Source organism: Rhipicephalus microplus, chromosome X, assembly GCF_043290135.1.
Source record: "Rhipicephalus microplus isolate Deutch F79 chromosome X, USDA_Rmic, whole genome shotgun sequence".
Lineage (NCBI taxonomy): Eukaryota > Metazoa > Arthropoda > Arachnida > Ixodida > Ixodidae > Rhipicephalus > Rhipicephalus microplus.
The window spans coordinates 254,720,048-254,740,560 of record NC_134710.1 but is presented as its reverse complement, the minus strand read 5'-3'; the positions used below and the strand labels follow the sequence as shown (position 1 = coordinate 254,740,560).

Here is a 20,513-nt window from a genome sequence, read left to right as displayed (position 1 = left end):
AATATCTTCACACGTGTGCGTGTCATCTCGTCCTTATCAGTTTGTCCCGAATGACTTCGAGACAATACAAAGAAGAACATTTCTTTCCATAAATACAGTGTATGCCTATTTAATGACTCTTCGAAATTCCTTGAGTGACTAAAACTGATATGGGTGTTTCCATGCCATTCTTGTACAGGTGCACGATGGTCCTGGGGTGGCTGCAGCGTTGATATTAAATACGCAGGAAATTTTTCGCGCCACATCCTTATCGACAAGTTTGGAGCCAACAAAGACCTGAACGATGCAGTGAATGCACACAATAACAAAGTTGGCACAGCGGTAAGTGCTCGACCACGAGTGAGACACAGTCGTGACTGGGACGCAATTAGCACCACATAGTTCTGCGTTGCTACGAAACCAGCTCATTTGTTTTAGTTTTTCTTGGCATTAGTTACTAAACATTCAGCACCACGCAGTTTCACTTGGATATTGAGGCACGCGTCGGTGCAGGGGAACGTGTATTTCCACTATGTCCCGAATGATAACACCATATAATCGCCGAGTTTTTTGTTATTCGACTTGGCACCGAAAAACGCCAGTCCTGCGCGAAAGGCGCCGCACAGTCACAGTGAAAGCTAGACGAGAGACCTTTCAGAACATTTTCTAAACATTCACTATTGGGTGATTGCTGCAAGCACGCCTGCTTGATACACCTTCGGTCATTATTAATAAAAAAATAGGGTAGTACGCCGGCATTCGCTACGTTATTTTTCGTCATTCTTCTGAGAAGCGTGGTATCCGCTAAACTATTGCGAGAAATTCCGTGCCAATTGTTCATGTAGTGGCTGACAAAGATGAGGAATTATGCTTGAAGTGGGCATGCACCACAGTCAATGCCTGAACAAAAAGAAGCTTTTGTAATGGGTTCGAGCGTGTAACGACCCACTCGTTTTGCTAATCCCATTGTGCGATGACTGCTTGTTCCTTTGCTTTTTTTTTTTGAACGCTATATAAGTCGTATTAACACGATTGCTTTCCCGAAATAAAGCCTGCCGAAGGCAAGTTTGCCAACAAATCTGAGTCACCGGCTTGGCTCAGTGGTAGAATACTGGGCTGGCAACCTGCGGAGCCTGGCAAGCCCCAGTGTCTCATTGGTACTAAGTTTTTTTTTTTCCCCTAGTTTCGCGCGATGTGGTTACGGACACTGGCGTCAGCGGCGGCGGTGGACCCGAGTTGCATGAGACCCGAGTTGTGGTCTCATAACAACTTTCGCTGCAAAATTCGTTGCTTGCATAACGTACTACTGTATTAAAACCACTGCTGAAACTCTGCATGCCAAACAGCTATGTCGCTTGCAATATAAGGATTGCAAAACAGGCTTCGGAAGCAAACGTTCCAATCTTTCAGGTCATGACTGCTTGTATTAAGGCATATGCGTCCTGTTTTATGCCTGACTCGGCAGAGGCATGGTATACAGTGTAGAAAGGCGTGAATTGCTGGCAACACGTCATGATCGTGGGCCGAGCTAGGTCGGACATTCTGAACGCGCGCGCTTGGTATCGTTAACATATCATGACTTTCTGGTGACCTCGCTGTTGGGCAGTGCCCGCAAACTTTTAAAGCACCCTCAATCCGCAGCATCACTGTCGAGTTCTTTCCCACTTATTGGATTATTTGCACCGTTTTTCTGGCCCAACACACGCAATCGTTCGAATAAGTACAAGTCATGGTATTTGGAGGTGGTATCCAGTAGGCACAATGGTGGCAGATTACTGATGCAAAGCATCCACAAGACGCCCGAGCCGAGGTGATACAAAGACGAGAAAGCAAGCTGTTTTAACGTTACGTGAACATGTAAGGGACGAAAAATATCCGCGACTATTGTTGGCGATTCTAAGTCCAGCGAGTCGAAGATGTGAGGCACGCGAGACGCTGCAGCGAGACGACGGAAGTGATGGTAGTAGTCAGAACGGACGCTGCGTAGTAGGGCACTGCCAAATGGGAATTGACCATGTTGCACACCTAATCGATAACCATTTTCCCTGTTCATAAAACTTGTTTGTGGTGTATAATTTATTAGGAGCCCAAATTTTGGTCAGCGTCAAACTTATTGCCTAGTAAATGTAGAAAACAAGCCAGTTCCGCAAACCAGGTAAACAACAAAGAAAGATAACTAATCGCATATGTTTCGCAGTGGTGCTTGCATTGGTGTTATGATTTAGCCACACTTGCGCAGCTGTGACTATAGGAGCTGAAATCAATAGCACTAACTGTTAGCGACAGCGTAGCTAAATGCAGTCAGTGCATGATGCATGTATGTACATGCTTGTGTGCAAATGTGCCGGCATATTGCACGGGCGTTACTCGTAATATATTTTCACGAAGTCTTTCTCATGCTATTGCAGGATAAAAACTACGTGATGCACCAGCACAATTTATAGAATGCCTCGAATCTGTTAGTATCCTAGCGATTGCCATCAAGTAGCCCTGAACTGATTGAATTACATTACTACAAGTGACACAAAGTGAATTTGAAAGTTTATTTACGCACTCTAATAAAAACAACCTCCAATTTTTTATCACAACCACTTATGCGATTAGGTTCGCTTAGTCTTCCCAAAAGAGATGTATTCACTGAGGATATGTACTTGCGATTCCTGCCCAGCGCGTCAAACGGCATCCAACGGCGGGCTTCCTTGCAACAAGAATCTATGTGAGAAAAACCCAGCTTCTGGGTGTTAAGCTTAATAGCTTTCATCAAGGAATAAGCTTTTGCTATAAATAAATAACCAAATAAATAAATACATAGGCTGAACATAGTGCTTCCATAAATATAGGATAGCCATGATTACGCTTAGAACGTTACAGCCAAGTTTCCATGCGGCAAATGAATATAGTAGATGTCACGTTTGATTTCTGCATGGTTCGTAAAAACGAGGCGTCTCAATCGGCACTGCATCGCACTACCACAAGAGCAGAAAATACAATTCACCAAAAAAGACAGAAAGAGGAAAATCAAGAAATTTTCGGGCTGAAACATTGTGGATGCAAAGGCCATCCACAGTGTTTTTTTTTTCTTAATCTTTTCTTTGGACATTTCGCAAAATGTCTTCTAGGTTCACAAAATCGAGGTGTTGTGCATAATATGCTATGCCACAAAACATGATGCCTGCACCTGACAGATGCGCACATCTTTTCAGGCTGTGCGCAAGACGACGCAGCGCACTTGCAAATGCCACGGCCCCTCTGGCACGTGCACCATGAGGACTTGCTGGATGAAGCTGGGTGAAATGTCGGCTATCGGACGGAGACTGCGGAAAGCATACGACCGGGCCCACCTTGTCCACTCAAACCGAGGCGCGCCCAAATGGCCCGAGGTGAAGAAAGTGCTGGTTTACGCCGTGCCGTCGGTTAACTACTGCCGGGCCAATCGAAGCCTGGACATCGGTGGCACCTACGGCCGAGAGTGCTCATGGTACGCACCGATTTGGTGATTCTATATTTATGCATTACTTTCAGTATCCTAGAATGGGTCTAGACGCATTCTTAACGGTGTAACTGCTGAATAAACGCGAGTAACTAAATCAGAGGAAGCAGGTTAACACGTTTACACAATCTGGGGAACTTAGTTATATAGACGCAGAGAAAAAGTAGCTATTGAACATATCGTAGGAAAGCTTCCATTTTTGTCCGGTTCATCCAGCGGTAGCTCATCTTCACATATTTTCTTCAGTTTATTGAATTACCCTGTACACACTCTTTCGAAAGTGACTTTGCGGCAGCGCTTTCTTGGACTTTAAATTTCAGAAAAGGTGGTAGACGCACATTATCTAGGTCTATAGCTTTGTCGTGTAAATTATGATGAAACTGTGGGAAAAATGAGGACTCAACAACCAAGAAAACGTGCGCATCACTGGAGTCACATGTCCTCGCTTCGATATTTTTTGAACCCATAAATATTTTTTATGCAATGCATCTTGCTCTGCTACAACCTTCTGGTTTTTGTGAACACTTCGTAGTAATTTGTTAAAGCTTTTGTGTCTACCAGATTCGCCTGCATATCTTATGAGGAATTAAATCATACTTTCTAGTCTGTTGACGTTCACAATAAATGAATATTCTTCATTTGTAGTTGCCCATTCCGTGACTCTAGAGTTACTATATATATGCTGCCTAAATGTAGCATATGCACTAACTCTACGTGACTCCAAGTAAGCGCTTGCCACCTGGCAGCCGCATCTCGAAACGGCGCTAACAGGGTCAACCTTGAAAGGAGACATGTTACCACGTTGCGCTCGTTGAGAAGCGTCCGCATAGCTACGGTCTTTTCGCCATGCCGCACACGCGAGCCCGAAAAAGACGAAAGCGATTAGATTGATATGTGGGGTTTAACGTCCCAAAACCAACATATGATTGTGAGAGATGCCGTAGTGGAGGGCTCCGGAAATTTCTACCACCTGGGGGTTTTTTACGTGCACCCAAATCTGAGCACACTGGCCTACAACATTTCCGCTTCCATCGGAAATGCAGCCGCCGCAGCCGAGATTTGATCCCATGACCTGCGGGTCAGCAGCCGAGTACCTTAGCCACTAGAACATCACGGCAGGGCAAAGAAGAAAGCGATGTCCAGAGACCATTACAGTGTGCGTAATGCATGGTATAGTGGTGGAAAGATGGAAACGTATGGTTCTATCCTTGCTTGATGGATGCAGACGATGCGCGATGGAGAACAGCACAAATAAAAAATTTCCGCATTTGAATGATGACGGGCACTACTTTAGTTTGTTCTAATCAATTCGCTCGCGACGACCTAATTATTCTCTTGGAGTACACCATTATTTAGCTTGTGTGCATTCTTATCAATTGGCGGGTTCTGTATAGTATAGTTTCGTTTATATAAGCAAGCGCTTTGGCGAATTTGTTGCGTTACGCGTATGGATGTATTTTTCGCATATATACGCTTGTTTTCTGTGCAGCTGGTAGTGCTACCCAATCCTAAATTACGCTTGTGTAAATTTTTCCTCCAAAAAAACATTTTTGACTTCGCATGTGTATATATGCACGCCCACAAACGCGCGCCCAAAGGTAGCGCGTATGTCGCGTGCGTGTACGTTCGTGCGTATATATATCATGTCCTTGCATTCGCAGCGTGCATATATTTGCTTTGAATATAAACTACCGCCAACAAAAACAAGCGAGTTTTCGGAAGCACACGACCCCATTTATTAGAAATCTAATAACGTGAATTGGTGAACGGAAAGAAAAGAGCGCTCCTATTACATCCGAAACTACAATTTGCCTTATATAAACACACAGTGGCGCAAACATAGCTCCGTTCTGTAATTAGGGGAACAGCATGCATATTAAGCTGTTGACGGGACAACGGAACTCATTGGGATACATGCAATCGGCAGCACGAGTCGCATCGTATGGTTACCTCGCAAAATGATAAGGCCTTGCCCGTTGCGGTGTATCAACGCAGCGCAAAAATGCTAGCACCTTTCGGAAAGCCTGACTACACATGAGCAGTTGCCTTCTTCGAGCTCGAGCTCGCTGGACAGGTTCTTCAACTTGAAGTAAATGCGATGCGGTTTGCCGAAGAGACTCGATGCTTGCACGCACAGCGCAACTATTTCCGCTGTTTCGCCAATAAAATCGTTTATGCCGATGAGAGTGAAGCGCTCCGCCACTAGCGCCCTTCCACCTTCGACGAAGCAACATGATCCGACACCACAATCCACAAACGTCAGCGCAGCGCCAAGAGAAAGTGCCGCGTTGACCCTGTTAAGCGCAGCCATCTTTGTTGTCAGCACATGCAGCGTTTTATAACATTGCGAAATTGACAATTCCCCCCCCCCCCTATATTGTGCCATCACATTTGTTTTGTTGCGATAATGGTATATAGATCGAAACTGGGTGTATTACTCTTTTTTCTAACACGTAGCGGAGTGAGAAGGCCGTTCCAGCGTGTTAGTATACTCGCACACACACAGATGCGCCGACCCGCGGCGCATTTGCGAGTAGCATATGCATTTTCAACACGTACCATTTCTTATCGAACTTCTTTGGTGACTTTGACCGTATCTATCTATCTATCTATCTATCTATCTATCTATCTATCTATCTATCTATCTATCTATCTATCTATCTATCTATCTATCTATCTATCTATCTATCTATCTATCTATCTATCTATCTATCTATCTATCTATCTATCTGTCTAGCGGCATATAACTTTTGGCTCTCCTGGCCGTCTTGATGGTGGTGTCTGTACCAAAATTAGTATGGCAGAAAATGACTGTATGACGAGCATATGTGACTAGCCATAACATTAAAATATGACAATTATGTCATGAATGTCATGAATTATATCTCATGCTCTTGCTGTTCTTGCGGTGGTTTCGTTCTCAGGACATATTGCAAAGCTGGTATGGTATGACATGACTCTATGGTGAACATTAGTCAAAGACCCTAACGTAGGATTCATGACATGGGTGTCCTGTAAAACATGACTACATGCTACGCTCATATTGCGCTCGTGGTCGTTTCGCTAGCTTCACATATACCAAATTCCGTGTTCCTTGACGTGAATGGATGACGAAGTTATAAGACTGGCGCAAACATGATACTTATGACATGCATGTCATGTAAGAACATGACAACATATCATGCTCATAGCACGCTCGCGGCCATTTTTCTAGCTCCACATACACTAAATTTGGTATCACGTGACATGAATAGATGAGGAATGTAAATGATACGTCCAAACGTAATCATAATATGTGTGTCATGTAAAACAAGACTGCATGCTACGCTCATAGCCCGCTCGCAGCTGTTTCGCTAGCTCCACTTATACCGAATTTGGTATCACGCGACGTGTATAGACGACGAAGGTAAATTACGCCTCCAAACATGATAATTATGAGGTGCGTGTCATGTAAAATAAGACTACATGCTACGTTCACAGCCTGCTCGTGGCCGTTTCGCTGGCTTCACATATACCAAATTTGGTATTGCTTGACATAGATGGATGATAAATGTACGTGACTGGTTCTAACATGATAATCATAACATGTGTTCCATGTAAGAACATGACAACACACCAGGCTTATTTATGATGCGCTCGCGGCCGTTTTGCTAGCTTCGCATATACCAAATTTGATAATTTTGACGTGCATGAACAACGAAGATAAATGACACGTCTTAACATAACATGCGTGTCATGTAAACCATTTCTACATGCTATGCTCATAGCGTGCTCGCCGCCGTTTCACTTGCCCAACATATACCAAATTTAGTATGACGTGACGTGAATAGACGACGAAGGTAGATGACACGTCCAAGCATCATAATCATGACATGCGTGTCATGTAAAACACGACTGCATGCTACGCTCATAGCGTGCTCGGGGTCGTTTCGCTACTGTCACATATACCAAATTTGGTATCACGTGACGTGAATGGACGACTAAAGTAAATGGCATTTCTAAACATTATAATCAAGACATGGAAGTCATCTACGGTCTGACTTACGTCCGCCTCGTAACGTTGTGCTGATTTTAAAGTACATATCAACCTTCCTCATTCGTGCTTCGCAGATCATCGATTCCCACCGTAGGTGGGATCTGCCATTTTTTTTCCTTTCTTTCTTCGCATATGCGTGTCGGGAAAGCCCTCAGCTTGCGTCGAACAGTGTCTGGTAATGTTTGGCGGGAACATGCATGGAGCTCTTTGTTTAAACTAGGTTGGTTCACCTCTACGCATCATCGCGAACATGCCCTTCTTTGCACTCGTTGTTATATCTACGTAGATAATGCCACGCTTTCTCCTGGTAGCTGCGTCGTATACGTACTTTGTGCATGACTAGTCGAATTCAGGTGGTTAGTCAGAGCTGTAGGCCTTAAAAAACTTATGCATCCAAGACAGATGTGGTGATATAGCGCACTTACGTGCGGCTGCATGCAAGGGTTTTTTTTTTTGCTCTTTTTTGTCACCTGTGTGTGGACTATGTCAGTTGCCATTGGAAACATTAGTTTGTTAAATGACCCCTGATACTGAACTTGGAAACTCGATATGATTCTGTTGTTTGACATTCCTGCATGCGGAAGCTCTTCTGGTCGATTATTAGTGATGGACGTTGCCTTTAAGATATTTTATATTGGTTTCAAAGTAAGGGTAAGTGCTCATCTGAGTTATCAGCACCAAACGGCATCTTCGCTGGTTTGACGTAGACAGAGGCTCCACTTGACGTTGTCCACATCAGAGAACATTTATGGGGCGCGCACAATACCCCTACTGGCTCCCGGCGAGGACTTTCGCTCGGCAACCGTCTCGCTCTGTTGTCTAGCTACTCTTAAGACGGTTTTGGCTGCTTACGCCAGGAAGGCTTTTCTTCTTTTTCTGGGGGGGGGGGGGGGGGCACACACGATCGAAGTAGCCACATCGTTCCATCCCTCACCACCGCGGCCCCCAAATTTTAAAATGGTGCGTTCAGCGTCACCGAAACTTGAGTGCACGTAGTCTCAGGTGCTGCGGGGCGCTAGTTTCTTATGGTATTTAGGTGGGAGTTTCGAACTGATGCAAAATTGTTCTGAATTAACGGCGCTAGCATTAAATAGACGATGCGTTATAGCATTTACGATTCCATTTTGGGATTACCAGGCGCAAAGCCACAAACTTACATTAAGTCGATGATAAATCAGTGCCGTCACAAAGTTGAATAAACATATATGAACCTAAATGCGAGCACCGTTTCGCTGTATACCTGCTTGCCGGCAGAGCTCTCTATGTATTTACCCAAGCTTGATTATCAAATCTACGACGCCCTGGCTTCACTCACATCGTTGTACTCCCTGCATGCTCGAAGCTAACACCTAACAGACATCTGCCCCACAGAAAAGAAACGTTCATTGTGTGGCATCCGGATCGCACAATGTATTGGCCCACAACACATACCTCGCCACTACGGCATCATGAGAAGCCACAGTTGACAAGTACGTCGACTGTGGTGAAAGAAATCGCCCGAGAGATCACACCTGCGCATCGAAACAGGTAGTAGATGAGAAGTTTAGAGAGTACCAGAAATTTAGTAAGAAAAATGAAAGGCATCTCTGCTGCGCAAGGCGAGGTAATGGCTAAACATATAAATAGCGAAGTGAAAATTTGCAAACAAATACAGGAACACCTTCATCAGCGCGGACGTACAAGCGGCACGCTCAGCTTTTTTCGCGGGAACGAGCCCCATTTCTTTCGCGATCAACTACAAAACGGAAGAAGACAATGAGGCGATCCACGACACCTTGTCAGTAACGAAATTGGTGCTCAGCCATTATACCCTATAGCGTTGCAGGAATTAGTTATACCCGAAAAATTTGCCCATAACCCTAAAATTCGCTCTACTTGACCAAAGCATTGTTGCCTTGTTGTAGTCCTACTTCCATACATCGAAGGAATAAATCACCGGCTTTAGTGTGGAAGATAATGCAAAAGCTTCCGCTCCAGCGCACGGGCACATCGAAGCAATAAAAGCTAGCACATAATTCTTATTAATTTTTTTGATGCTGAAGACAAAAAGTAGCGCAGACCATTCACCTGTCTGAGCCCCATGCCCCACAGCATATAATTATCACAGAATGGCAACAACAAACATACATGACCTCGAGCGTGCAGCCCCTAGAACAGGAAGGCTGTTACGTACAGTCATATGCGTAGGGGTCTACTCTCATGTCTAGAACGACGAAGCGTCGTGCTCGGACGAGCACGAGCGACATCTGCAGTTCGAAACAGGCCACGTCTGAGCATGCGCGTCACCTGTGATGTGCTTCTTTTGCCATCTCCATTGATTTGCTTGCACGTTAAGTAACCCCAGGTGGCATCTCTCATAATCATATGGTGGTTTTGGGACGTTAAACCACGCATATCAAGAACCCCAGGTGGTCGAAATTTCCGGAGCCCTCCAATACGGCGTCTCTCATAACCATATTGTCACGTGATTACAGAACAACCACAACGTATGTTCACAGGAGCAGCACTGGACGTCGAGCCGAACCGAACGGTAGAGCACGAGCACACCAACCGTTCTCTTCTTTTTTTTTTCACACCATGGCACATACTCGCATTGGCATGGCTAAACCTCGATTCATGCCTGTGGCATTACCCCCCCTCTTCAAAAAAAAGTACCACCCCGATGACCAATGCCGATTAAAAGTTAAAGTAATCGCGTACACGCACAAAGACGCATGATGAAGCAGTTTCAGGTGGCTCGGGGGTAGTGTGGCTTCATCCGTGACACATGAACAATGTCGGCCTGCTGCGAACATCGAGATCGCTGAGCTGTGTCTTCAAGCAGAATTTCGTAGTTGACATCTGTGAGGCGCCGTAGTACTCTATAAGGTCCGAAGTAGCGGTGAAGTAACTTTTCCGAGCGGCCCCTTTGGCGAACGGGGATCTACAGCCAGACCAGATCACCGGGTTGGTAAATAACATGGCGATGACGGGAGTTGTACATCTGCGAGTCGATTCGTTGCTGTTTTCGGATCCGCTCGAGTGCAAGCTGGCGGGCCGCGTCGGCGAGCCGGATAAAGTCGTTCGCATCAGTAGTAATAATGGTCGTGTCAGGCCACAGCATGGCATCAAGCATCGTAATTGCTTCTCGGCCGTGAAGCAACCGGAAGAGAGTGAAACCCGTAGTCTCTTGAACCGCAGTGTTGTAAGCGAACGTTACGTATGGCAAAATTGCATCCCAGTTTTTGTGATCACGGTCGACGTACATAGATAGCATGTCAGTGAGCCTCTTGTTTAATCTCTCCGTCAGAGCGTTGGTTTGTGGATGGTATGCGGTCGTTTTGCGATGAGCTGTTCCACTAAGTCTCGTCACGTCTTGCATCAATTGGGCTGTAAAGGCTGTTCCACGGTCAGTGATAAGAACTGTTGGCGCTTCATGGCGGAGGACGATGTTGTTGATGAAAAAATACGCAACCTCATTGGCGGTGCCTCATTGTAGGGCTTTCGTTTCGCAGTACCTCGTTAAATAGTCAGTAGCGACTACGATCCAGTGGCTGCCATCATGTGACTTCGGGAAGGGCCCAAGCAAGTCCATGCCGATTCGTTCAAACGGTTTTGACGGGGGTGCCACAGGCTGTAATAAACCAGGAGGGCGCACAAGTGGGGCTTTACGGCGCTGGCAATGATTGCACGTTTTAACGTAATGCTTGACATCCTGGATGAGCTTGGGCCAGTAGTAGCGAGTCCGCATCCGAGTAAGGGTACGTGCGAATCCTAGGTGGCCGGAGGAAGGCTCGTCGTGACAGGCAGATAAAATGTCAGCACGTAGCCCTGGTGGAACGACGAGGAGGTACTCAGTCGCATAAGGTTCGAAGTTTTTTTTTTTTGTAGACAATCTCGTTGCGGAGACAAAATGACCCTGAACGTGCGAATGCCGATGGTGGACTCGAGCTGCGACCTTGAAGGTATTTGATAAGTTGTTGGATCTCTGAATCATTCCACTGTTGCTGGGCCAAGTCAGATTCACTGACTGCACAAAGAAAATGGCCATCGGTATCATCGTCCCTCGATGTCGTCGCGAGGGGTGCGCGCGAAAGGCAATCGGCATCAGTGTGCCTGCGGCCCGACTTGTAGACGACTGTAACCTCAAATTCTTGAAGGCGTAAGCTCCACCTCGCGAGGCGCCCTGAAGGTCCTTGAGATTGGCCAGCCAGCATAGGGCATGATGGTCCGTAACTACTCTGAATGGACGGCCATAGAGATACGGTCGGAACTTTGTTATCGCCCAAATAACAGCAAGACATTCCTTCTCCGTGGTCGAGTAGTTAGTTTCCGCAGATGACAGAACGCGGCTAGCATAAGTGATGGGACGTTCAGCGCCATCTTCCCACTGGACGAGCACTGCACCAAGACCGATGTTGCTTGCGTCAGTGTGAAGTTCGGTGGCGGCATCTTCATCAAAGTGCCCTAGTAAGGGTTCACTCTGAAGGCACTGCTGAAGCTGGGAAAAAGCGGCTCTCTGCTCTGGACCCCACATAAAAGGAGCATCCTCCTTCGTTAAACGGGTAAGAGGTTCAGCGATGTTGGCAAAGCTCTGGACAAAGCGCCTGTAGTAGGCGCAGAGACCCAAAAACCGGCGCAAATCCCGTTTGTTCGAAGGTCGAGGAAATGCAGCAACGGCCATAGTCTTTTCTGGGTCTGGTCTAATGCCATCGTGACTGATAAGGTGGCCGAGGAAATTTAGTTCTTCGTAGCCGAAATGACACTTCTCTGGTTTTAGCAATAGGCCTGCGGATCGAATAGCGACGAAGACGGACTGAGGTCATTGTAAATGTTGCTCAAATGTTTTGGAAAAAGCAACGACGTCGTCTAAATACATGAGGCAGGATTCCCACTTCAGACCGGACAGGACGGTGTCCATCATCCTTTGGAACGTTGCCGGTGCAGAGCACAATCCAAATGGTAACACTTTGAATTCGTAGAGGCCATCGGGAGTTATGAATGCTGTTTTTCCCTGTCACGTTCATCGACCTCGATCTGCCAGTAGCCGCTGCGTAAATCCATCGATGAAAAATATCGGGCATTTCGAAGTCGATCCAGTGAATCATCTATGCGTGGAAGAGGGTAGACGTCTCTCTTCGTCACTTCGTTGAGCTTCCGGTAATCGACGCAAAATCGAAAAGTGCCATGTTTCTTTTTAACAAGTACGATGGGTGACGCCCATGGACTGTTCGAGGGTTGGATGACTTCGTCGTCGAGCATCTGTTTCACTTGAAAACGTATTGCCTCTTGTTCTTTTTGCGACACGCGGTAGGCGTGCTGTCGTACAGGCCGTTCGGTAAGGTCCGTTATAATGCGGTGCTTCACGGTTGGGGTCTGCTTGATTTTGGAGGTGGACGCAAAGCAGTCACTATACGTACGTAAAATCATGCGTATCTGCTGCTGCTGCGCAGAGGATAGCTGGCAATTCACGTCAACTGTACTGGCTAATGCAGTGTTACCTTCGGCAGCAGTGGCAATCGGAGCGATAGTGGAACATTCTTCGTCATCAATGGCTCCAAAGATGCACGTTAAAGAACCCCAGGTGGTCAAAATTTCCGGAGTCCTCCACTACGGCGTCTCTCATAATCATATGGTGGTTTTGGGACGTTAAACCCACAAATCAATCAAATCAATGGCTCCAAAGTTTGCGATCGCTATTCGCTTTGCCAAGTGTTGGTACTGGCCACTGAAATTCGTAATCAGAAGCTGAGTCCTCCGATGCTTCAGTTGGACGATAGCACGCGCGACACAAATCTGCCGAGCCAAGAGCACCGAGAGGTTAGTTTCCGCGATGCCACTACTCTTGTTGTCACAGTCGCTCTCCACAGTTACCAACATACTGGCTCGTGGTGGAAGTGCGATGGTGTCGTCAGCAATTCGAAGTGTTGTGGTCGGCGCAACCAACTGCATCCCTTCATAGGTCTGTATGGTCGTTAGAGAACGTTATGAGCAGGTCACGAAGGTTAATAATGGCTCCATGCTCACGGAGAGAATCCATTCCGAGAATCAGGTTTTGGAAGCAATCGCGCAATACAACGAAGGAAACAATGTACGTCGACTCACGAATTCGGAGGCGGGCAGTGCACATTCCCAGCGGTGTCAATAGGTGACCTCCCGCAGTCCGGAGGTTGGTTTCATGTCCCCAAGGTGTCGTTACCTTTCTTAGCTGTAACAGCGAGGACAGCGCTTATAACAGAATAATCGGCACCCGTATCTACCAGAGCGGTGAGCGGGTGGTTGTCGACAAGGACAGAGATATGAGCAGAGACACGTTTGTCGTCGATGGCACACGTCGGTGAAAGGATGTCGTCGGATATCGGCAGGCAGATCGGGGGAGGGTCTTATAACGGTCGATCAACAGCGGCCTCACCCGCAGAGGTCACTGTTCTTAGTTTCCCCTGCGCGGGCTTGTGGATCTAGGCGATCTTCCTGCAAGGACGTCCGCAAAGGTCGATTGTTGGCCAGGTGACGTGGAACGCCGCGGAGACAGTGAGCGGGGTTGGCGACGCGGAATGGTTGAGGATCGTTGGCTTGCCAAGTATTCGGCGATAGCACGGCGCTGCTCGCCATCTCTGGGTCGACGAGCATCCGGACGAAAGTCAGGAAGACCCATGTGCCTGCATGTGCACTCACGGTAGATGTGACCTGGTTCACCACAGTGATAACATAGAGGCCGGTTGTCGGGAGCACGCCATACACTGGATTTCCGTGTAAGGGGTGGGTTGCCGTACTGCGGTGGTCCTGAGTAGAATGACGGCGCCGTCTGCAGGGTGGATGGACGGGACGGATAGCCAACAGTCGGTGCAGGAGTACGTACTGCTTCCGCGTACATTAATAGCGGAGCTTCGGCTGGACGCGGGGTCGTCATGGGTTGGACTTCAGCTGCACGCAGAGTCGTCATGGGATGCACCAGCTGCCGGACCTCTTCGCGAACGACATCCGTTATAGCAGCAACATGGGGCGGAAAAAACACCACGTGCAGCTTTTGCAGCTCCTCGCGCACAATACTGCGCATGAGCTCCATCAGGTCTTTTACAGTCGTGACGTCAGGTGTTGGCAGGGCCGACGACACTGACGAAAGACTGCTAGGACGCTCATACTGGTACGAACGCTGAGTTAGCATTCTCTCCAATGTCGTGGCTTCGCGGAGGAAATACTCTACAGTACTGGAAGGGTTCCGCACTAGTCCCGCGAACAGCTGCTCTTTCACTCCCCGCTTTAGGAGGCGCACCTTCTTCTCTTCCGTCATTGAGGAGTCAGCTCGCCTGAACAACCGCGACATGTCCTCAACGAACATGGGAACACTCTCGTTCGGACGCTGGTTTCGGGAATTGAGGAGCTGTTCCGCTTGCTTCTTTCGGTCAGAGCTTCAGAAGGTGTTTCGCAACTGGTTGAAAAACTCTGGCCAGGTTGTCATAGTGGCTTCATGGTTTTCGAACCAAGTGCGTGCAGAGTCCTCGAGATAAAAGTAGACATACCGAAGCTTTCGCTGCTCGTTCCACTCGTTGACGCTGCCGCAACGGTTGTAGTCGTCGAGCCAGTCGTCGACGTCCTCGTAAGAGTCACCGTGAAACGGCTTCGGGGTTCGCGGGGCGTTGAAGAACCATGGAGGAGGCAGCATTGATGTTTCTTGGGTTTGCGTTCCCGCACTAGCCATAGTACTGCCGAGTTGTGGAAATGGTCCGAATTCAGGAGGTAGGCCTAGTTGTCGCCTGCTACGCCGTAGGTCAGCTGATTCTTCCAAGTCGCGACTAGTGTCGGGACCTTGCTGCTGATTGCAGTGCATACAAAAGTACCCAGCACCTCCATCAGAAAATGTCACGTTATTACAGAACAACCACAACGTCTGTTCGCAGGAGCAGCACTGGACGTCGAGCCGAACCGAACGTTAGAGCACGAGCACACCAACCGTTCTCTTCTTTTTTTTTCACACCATGGCACATACTCGCATTGGCATGGCTAAACCTCGTTCCATGCCTGTGGCAATATGGTAGGTTTGGGACGTTAAACTCTACATATCAATCAATCAAATTAATTGCAGTCTCCATTCTTGTTCGGCGCCGTGGCCGCTGTAACTGATTTGGCCGTCACGAGCGCTGTCAACTATATAGCGAAAAAAAGTGCAGCCACCTGGGTCAGTACTTAATTTAGGTTTGTGGTATCATATAATGCCGATAACATTTCGCTTCGTCTGTTGCGTGTTTTTGTTTTGTTTTGTTTTTGCGCTAAATGGTTAAGAGTACTTTCGACGGCCAAAGCGGTTGTTGCATTCGCGGTGACAATATAGGTTCAAAAGTGTAAGGAAATTACGTCGTTGCCGCTTCTCTTGCAAGATGGCGTATTTTATGTCTACAGACATCACTCGTGTACAGAGACGTAGCCAGCATTTTTTTGGGGGGGAAGGGGGGGAGAGGGGACACGGGCCTACTGTGTTCCTCCCTGGCTACGCCACTGCTCGTGTAGTTCCGAGCACAATGCTTCGTTGTCCGAGACATGAGAGTTGACCACTGTGCAATTCAAAACTTCCCCAGCTACGTCGCACTCCAAGACACGCGATATTTTTGTTGTATGATACGCTGCGAAACACACGGCCCATCCGTAAAAAACTTTTCCGCTGCATATTCCGAAAAGAATATCCCTCCCTCCCCCCCCCCCCACTCTTCTGGGGATACAGATACCCCATACAGTACGAGGTTGCTTAAGCTGTCAACATACACGCACGTGCAATTTTACATCCTTTCTTGAAGAGATTGCACATCTGTAGATCGAAATACTTACACAACACAAGACAGTATGACGGCAGTAATGAAAACTAATAGCGCGGTTCTTGGGCTTATCATGTCAGAGACCGCGTCAACGTACACGTGCACACGCCAGCCTACAAGATGGAGAAATGCGTTCGCGTGGCGCATGCGCGCTTCGCAGATGCTCGTGCAACTTCAAAAGCTCAAATCGGCGCAATAAAGCTTTGCATGGTCGGAAACTCTTTCGTTACGTTAATTGATCACCTGCATCTTTCACAGGAGGACCGGCAGGGGTGTGTCCCGGACGGAACGAGACAGCTGCTACAACCTGTGTCAAAGCTGCGGTCATAGCGTTAGGAAGGTGCCCGTGATCACCATGCACAAGTGCAACTGCCAATTCCACTGGTGCTGTACTGTCAAGTGCGACATCTGTTATGGCAATGCGACGAAGTACATCTGCAACTGAATCACGTGCTTTTCGTAAATCCTAGGCTGTGAAATTGCCACAATCGAAGACTGTTCCGCAAAATCAGTGCACGCTGTTGCCCGTGCACTGTGCGCGCCCGCAATAGCATCTTCGCCAGGTTGTTATTAGAACGTGCCTTTCAAGTTTAGCTATAAGGTTCTACGGGTCAGCCGGTAATTCAACTAGACGACTTCACACGGTACGATTCTGCGTATGATCGAACGCATGACTTGCTGTACACAACACTGCCAACAAATAACCAAACACTGGAGCTGTCAACTTTCTGATGCGCAGCATCTCATGTCGGTTGGTGCCTCGTGAACTTGTGTACGATAGCATCGCACCATGGACCTTCTGCTTGGTATGGACTCTAGCGGCGTGTACACACGGTACTGCAATATTAGCATAACAAAAAGGGAAACAAAGAGGGCTAGATTCACAATTCATGCATGCTGTTTGCCAATGGTTAAGATGCTTCTACGAAAAAAAACTTGCGGTAATGACATTTCTGTGAATACCGACCCACGATCACGGCAGCATTTGGCTTATACCAGACGCTTCTTGCGAAGAGATCAGCGTGCGTAAAAAGGAACGCATTTATTTATGTATAACTGTCGTAAGAAAATATTTGCAACGCCAAAAAGAAATTCGTAAATATTACTCATGGCAGCACTCGTGTGAAGAACCGCTAAATCATGGAATGATGACTACGCAAGCATAAATGAAATAGTTATTGGAGGCAGCACGTTTTCAAGGCATCCTGAAACAGCATGAATCGTACCGTGCTGATGATTTATTTATGTGATGCTATACACTATCAAAAAATTTTTTTCTCATGCCGAAAATTGTGATATTCGTCATTTGTAGAACATATTATATCACCCTATATAGTGATGTCGTTATGACGGATTTTCAATTTATCCACAAAAGTGATCTTTTATGCTTATGAAACCTTCAGCGTTGTTTAAGTTATACTCTTTGCGTCGTATTTTACTTAACGCAAATATATAAGGAAGAGTCGGCGGTTGTACATTTTATTCATGCATACTGAATTGTTTGTTGGCTGTTAACTTTTCTGTTCCTCAGCTTTACCTCTTGTAGCGAAGGTTTAAGGCTGCGAAAAAAAAATAACTAGGGAGCATGTTCACATCCCGAAAAGAAATGTTAATTCTTACGTTACAAATGTTAAAATGAAAAGCGAGCCAGTCACAATGGCGGGCATATTAGCTAAAGTTGCCAGCCAGTGGAAAACAGAACTCACGAAATAAAAGCTTTGTGAATTCGCTAGCACATGTTTTCATATATATGACTATAAATAATGCAATAGTGTTGTGTAATGTGCAAACGAACAAAAATACCACTTGTTTTTCATGCTGTCATTTATTTACTATAATAAGTAGCCCTTCGAAGGTAGAGCAATCTCGTCACTTAAACTCAATAACATGAAGAGGCAGACATTATTTGCGTTACATATTTTACTGCGTGTGGTTGGCTATAACTAAGATTTTGCTAGTATACAATTAAGTGGACACTACTTAGAAGTTAGTCGACCTGCAGTGACAGATTACACAACCGAAATAGTGAGCAAAGCCACAAACGGGCGCTTAGTAATCAAAAAGCCAGAATATAATTTCGATACCGCTGCTTTCAATTTCTGTAATAGATCAATGGGATCACTCGAGTTTTGGCAGCGTCTGGTGGATTGTAAGTAGTTGTTTGTCAATAAAAGATTTGTCATATTATAGAAAGTGTGTAAGCGTTGAACCTGACAGCTTTTGGGAGCTTTTTTCTGCATGGAAAAAAAAAAAAGCAGCCGGTATACACAGATCAAAAGAGTTGACTGTTGAGGGAGTTAGTGCTTTGACATAGATCGTGTTTAGTTGGGCTCACACAAATCAAAATACAGAAGAAAAGGATTTAACATGCACGTATAGCTAAAACGATGCCGCGCAGACATCAACGGTACGTGGTTCTGCCGTGAAGCTTTAAAAGTCCGATCAACATTTTTTTTCCGCTGGCGATTGACCTTGTTCATCTGTTCCAAATATTGAGGGTTGTTGAAGAAAGTTCGGCTACACTTGGCTGATAACACCTTAATTTATTTGTAATAAGACTTCTGCTGCTATCCAACACTATCGTCAAAACATGCATGATCAAATTAAACCAACAAATCTATTGGCATTCTGCGTCCCAGGATACGTGTGCAGGTTTGTGATATATGTTAACTGTCACGCGGTTTGGGGACTATTACAAAACTGGTGTCGAACTTAAGCAATGATTGTAAGAATTCGACGCACACTGAGCACTGGCGAGCTTCACTTTCGTATAGTTACTCTCTTACGCCATTTACAACTTGAGCAGAATAATTTTCCGCTAAGTGGCAAATTGTACATTGTGATTTGTCGTGCTACTAAAATCATTGGATCAAGCATGTTACCTAATGAAGTTGTGGGATTAACTTCCGGAGATCTTTATACATCAGTCACGTCACACTTAAAAAAACTATTCTAAACATAAGCTGGGCAGTTGCAAATGCTAGCATGCTTACAAATTGCATGGATGTCTTTAATGAGTTTTGTAACATATTGCACGATCAATACGTTGCACGGGAGCACGTGAACTACAGTTTTTGCGGAGAATGGGAGCTTCTCCGACAAATAATAATTAATATCTGAGGTTGAACGTCCTGAAACCACGGTATGATTATGAGATGCCGCCGTAGAGGGCTCCGGAAATTTCGACTATCTCGTTTGATCATGGTCAGAAAACGCTGCCGATCGGTACTATAGAGTCTTTAGGCAACACGCGAGCCAAATGTTACAGTATAGCATGTGGCCTGGAGTTCACAATAAATTATCAAAGTCAGCTAAATATTGCTTTCTCTTCTCTCTACAAATCACGTTTATTCCCAAAAATCATACGTCAATTACCCATTTATCAGCCATAGCCTGATTTGAACATCACGCACTCGCTCGTTACAGAGATCGCCGCGGGAGGCCGCTACTTGTCCACGCGTGCGCGCGCGATCACAATGAGAAAGCCGCACATTCGAAGAAAGAAAAAAGAAGAAAAATGACCCCGTATCTGTATGTAATCTGCAAAAGTCGTCCAAAGATGATAGTCTTGCGTGTGGAGAGAATGAACGAAACATATATTTGATGTTCTGCGCAAGAAAATCGGCCAATGGTATTCCAGAGGCGCTGCGTTAGAGTGCCTTGAGCGTGCAGCGGAGGCGAACGAGCGCATCAAGTAACGTCACATGTGAAACATAAGCGCCATCTGGCAGTTTTTGTTTTTTTTTTTTGAAAACAAGGCGCGTGGCCCTGAGACGGGTGTGCGCGCCCATCTCAGAGGTGATAAGGTCTAGAACGCAAGGCGACGGGTAGGTGCCACCACCGTGTCTTCATAGCAAAGCGTTGGAAACACTCGCCTTTCCGTGCAAGCGTTGCATGGTAAGCGCAGCGTGATAAGCACCACGGTCCTTAGATTTACTTATGTATGCGTTTTCTAGTAAAAGACGAACATGCAGAATATATGGGTGCCTCAGATATGCGCATAATGTCTTTTTAATTGACAATCGCACACATATGAAGGCTGATGCTTGAGCAATATTGGCGGGCGCAGCAGATGGGGTCAGCCGTTCGGGGTATCGGCTGGTGCTGTTTAGAGTACCCGGTTCGCGGTAACGGTGGACAAACAGACACATGTACAGATAGACAGACAGACCAAAGTTTTTGCGTCGAAGGTCCCGAAGAAAGACTATCATCTTAAAAAAAA

At 46.4% G+C, this 20,513-nt stretch overlaps 1 protein-coding gene across 1 annotated transcript in view; it reads left to right on the top strand.

Annotated features, from left to right (window-relative positions):
- The window catches only part of LOC119162265 (protein Wnt-8a-like), a 108,770-nt gene extending 92,034 nt beyond the window's left edge, over positions 1 to 16,736 (top strand). Inside the window, exons 5-7 of the mRNA XM_075876581.1 lie at positions 179 to 321; positions 3,183 to 3,457; positions 16,550 to 16,736. Coding sequence (XP_075732696.1) covers positions 179 to 321; positions 3,183 to 3,457; positions 16,550 to 16,736 — 605 coding nt within the window. The remainder of the gene's footprint in view (positions 1 to 178; positions 322 to 3,182; positions 3,458 to 16,549) is intronic.
- Positions 16,737 to 20,513: the final 3,777 nt, after the last annotated feature.